This window comes from Mastigoproctus giganteus, chromosome 13 (genome assembly GCF_048544385.1).
Source record: "Mastigoproctus giganteus isolate SK-2022 chromosome 13, ASM4854438v1, whole genome shotgun sequence".
Classification (NCBI taxonomy): domain Eukaryota; kingdom Metazoa; phylum Arthropoda; class Arachnida; order Uropygi; family Thelyphonidae; genus Mastigoproctus; species Mastigoproctus giganteus.
Window position 1 is genome coordinate 11,772,968 of NC_143587.1, and position 2,455 is coordinate 11,775,422.

The 2,455-nt window shown below is 38.7% G+C and overlaps 1 protein-coding gene across 1 annotated transcript; it reads left to right on the forward strand.

Annotated features, from left to right (window-relative positions):
- The first annotated feature begins 1,095 nt into the window (after positions 1-1,095).
- LOC150075764 (uncharacterized) lies at positions 1,096-1,539 on the forward strand. The gene has a single exon (XM_090387875.1). The coding sequence runs from the start codon at positions 1,096-1,098 to the stop codon at positions 1,537-1,539; it is 444 nt and encodes a 147-aa protein (XP_090244001.1).
- The last annotated feature ends 916 nt before the right edge of the window (positions 1,540-2,455 follow it).

The window sequence follows — 2,455 nt, forward strand, 5'->3', positions numbered from 1 at the left end:
AAACAACAGGCAATAAATTAAAGTATTCATGTACAAATCAATGGTATTATTTTAAGTATTCATGAGCAAATCAATGGTATTATTTTAAGTATTCATGAACAAATTAATGGTATTTTTTTAAAGTATTCATGAGCAAATCAAAGGTATTATTTGAACATAATTAAAGTATTCATTAACAAATCAATGGCATTATTTGAACATAATTAAAGTATTCATTAACAAATCAGTGGTAGTATTTTGTCAGTTGAAAGTGATTTTAAATATAACTTTTAAGGAAGACAGAATTATAATGAACGAAGTCTTTTATTGAACACTGTTAACAAAATTATTTACAAAGGAATCATTATTCTGATAAAATCTTGACACAGCTCTCTTTTCAAGGACAGTCCACAATTCTCCCATTACAAAAAGTATGAAAAGTACTATAAAGGTAAGTATCTTCTGTTCCAGAGTTAGTGTTGTTTTACCTGCAATAAGGAGAACATGTTAGAAGATTATTATAATCCCACTGTGGTGGGGAGCTTTGCTAGTGTTAATGCTTTACAAAAACATACAAAATTACCCAAACATTCTGTGAAAGAATGGTTATCGGGACAGCCCACATATGTGAGACACAGACAGCAACGAAGAAATTTTCCTCGTAACCAGATGAAAGTTCCTGGTCTTCACCATACATTTCAATGTGATTTAGCCAATATGTCAAATCTTGCTAAAGCAAATAATGGTGTTCATTTTCTTCTCGTGTGTATTGATTGCTTTTCACGATATGGTTGAGTAAGACCAGTAAAATCTAAACATTCACAAGAAGTAGTTAAAGCTTTCAAATCTATTTTTAAAGAAGAAGTACCATTTAATATTAATAGTGACCAAGGAAAGGAATTTACTAATAAACAAGTGCGTGCATTATTCAAATCTAAAAATATCCACTTTCACACCACTAGAAGTGAAAAGAAAGCTTCTATGGCAGAAAGATTTATTCGAACATTAAAAGAAAAAATTTATAAATGGGTTACATATTCAAAAAATGATAAATATATTCACGTGCTGCAAATATTAGTGAAAACGTATAATGAAACTGTACACAGATCTATTGGTATGGCCCCTGCAGGTGTCACCATGCATAATGAAGAAACAGTTTATGCTAAATTATATAGACCCCATCCAAAAGTTTCGGAACCCAAGTTTAAAATCGGTGACCATGTTGTTCTTAGTGATGATAGCTATAATTTTCGAAAAGCGTTCAGAGGGAATTGGTCTGAGGAGGTGTTTTTCATAGCTCAGGTAATCAAAAGGCACCCTGTAGTATATAAGGTTAAAGGTAGAGATGGTGAGGTGACAGAAGGTACATTTTATGAACATCAGCTACAGAGAGTCAGTTTTGATAACGAGGTACCTGAAAACGTGTATCTGATTGAAAAAGTACTTGGGAAGCGTACAGTGCGTGGTCAGAGACAGTTACTTGTGAAGTGGCTTGGATACCCTGCATCCTACAATTCTTGGGTACGAAGCAAAGATGTTTTACCTAACCCTACCAAGTAATGCAAGTATGGACATGTATCCCGATAACACCCAATTACCCCGGGAAATTAATGTGAGTGGGAAGTGGGTGGTGGCACTTTCTGAAATCCATCTACCAGGAGTGTGGAACAATATCACAAAAGGATACGATGAATTTCATGTACTTCGCGATGATTATGACTCTGAACAAATTTTACATGCACATTCACTGAAAATTGATATTTTGCAACAGTCTTTGTGTGTACTGTAAATGAAATAAGGGGATGAACACTGTTCAACCCATCTAAAAGTTGTTGATAATCTTTATACTTTAAAGAAAGCACATGTAAAATTTGTTCAGAGTCATAATCATCGCGAAGTACATGAAATTCATCGTATCCTTTTGTGATATTGTGAAAACACCTTCAAATTCATGGGGGAACAAAACCCTCTTTGAATTCCAAGAATTACCACAAAGGATTATGATGTCATAAGACATGTTACACCATGCATGTTTTAACATTGTGCGACGGTACCGCCGCCTAGCGGCGGGCTGAGAAGAGGGAGGGTGGAACACAACCCCCGTCAGTATTGTTGAAAGTATTTCGTGGAAGCGCCACCTGGCGGCAAAGATGGGGAGGGGGAAAGACCACCTGCTGACAAAATCGGTTCAAAGTGTTTCGATGGCAGCGCCACCTGGTGACAGAGGTGGGGGATGTAGGAAGACCACCCGCTGACAAAATCGGTTCAAAGTTTTTCGATGGCAGCGCCATCTGGCGGGAGTTGAAGACCTCCCCCGGTCAGCTTGGTGCGCCCTCTAGCGGGCGGGGGGTAGACCGCGCCCCCTGGTCAGTTCGATGCGCCCTCTAGCGGGAGGGGCAATGTTTCGACTGCAGCGCCACCTAGCGGCAGCCCCCCCCCCCGGTCACCTTGGTGCGCCCTCTAGTGGGTGGGGTGC

Excerpts from the sequence above, each read along its gene's own strand:
- LOC150075764 (XM_090387875.1), top strand. The coding sequence starts at position 1,096 with ATGGCCCCTGCAGGTGTCACCATGCATAATGAAGAAACAGTTTATGCT.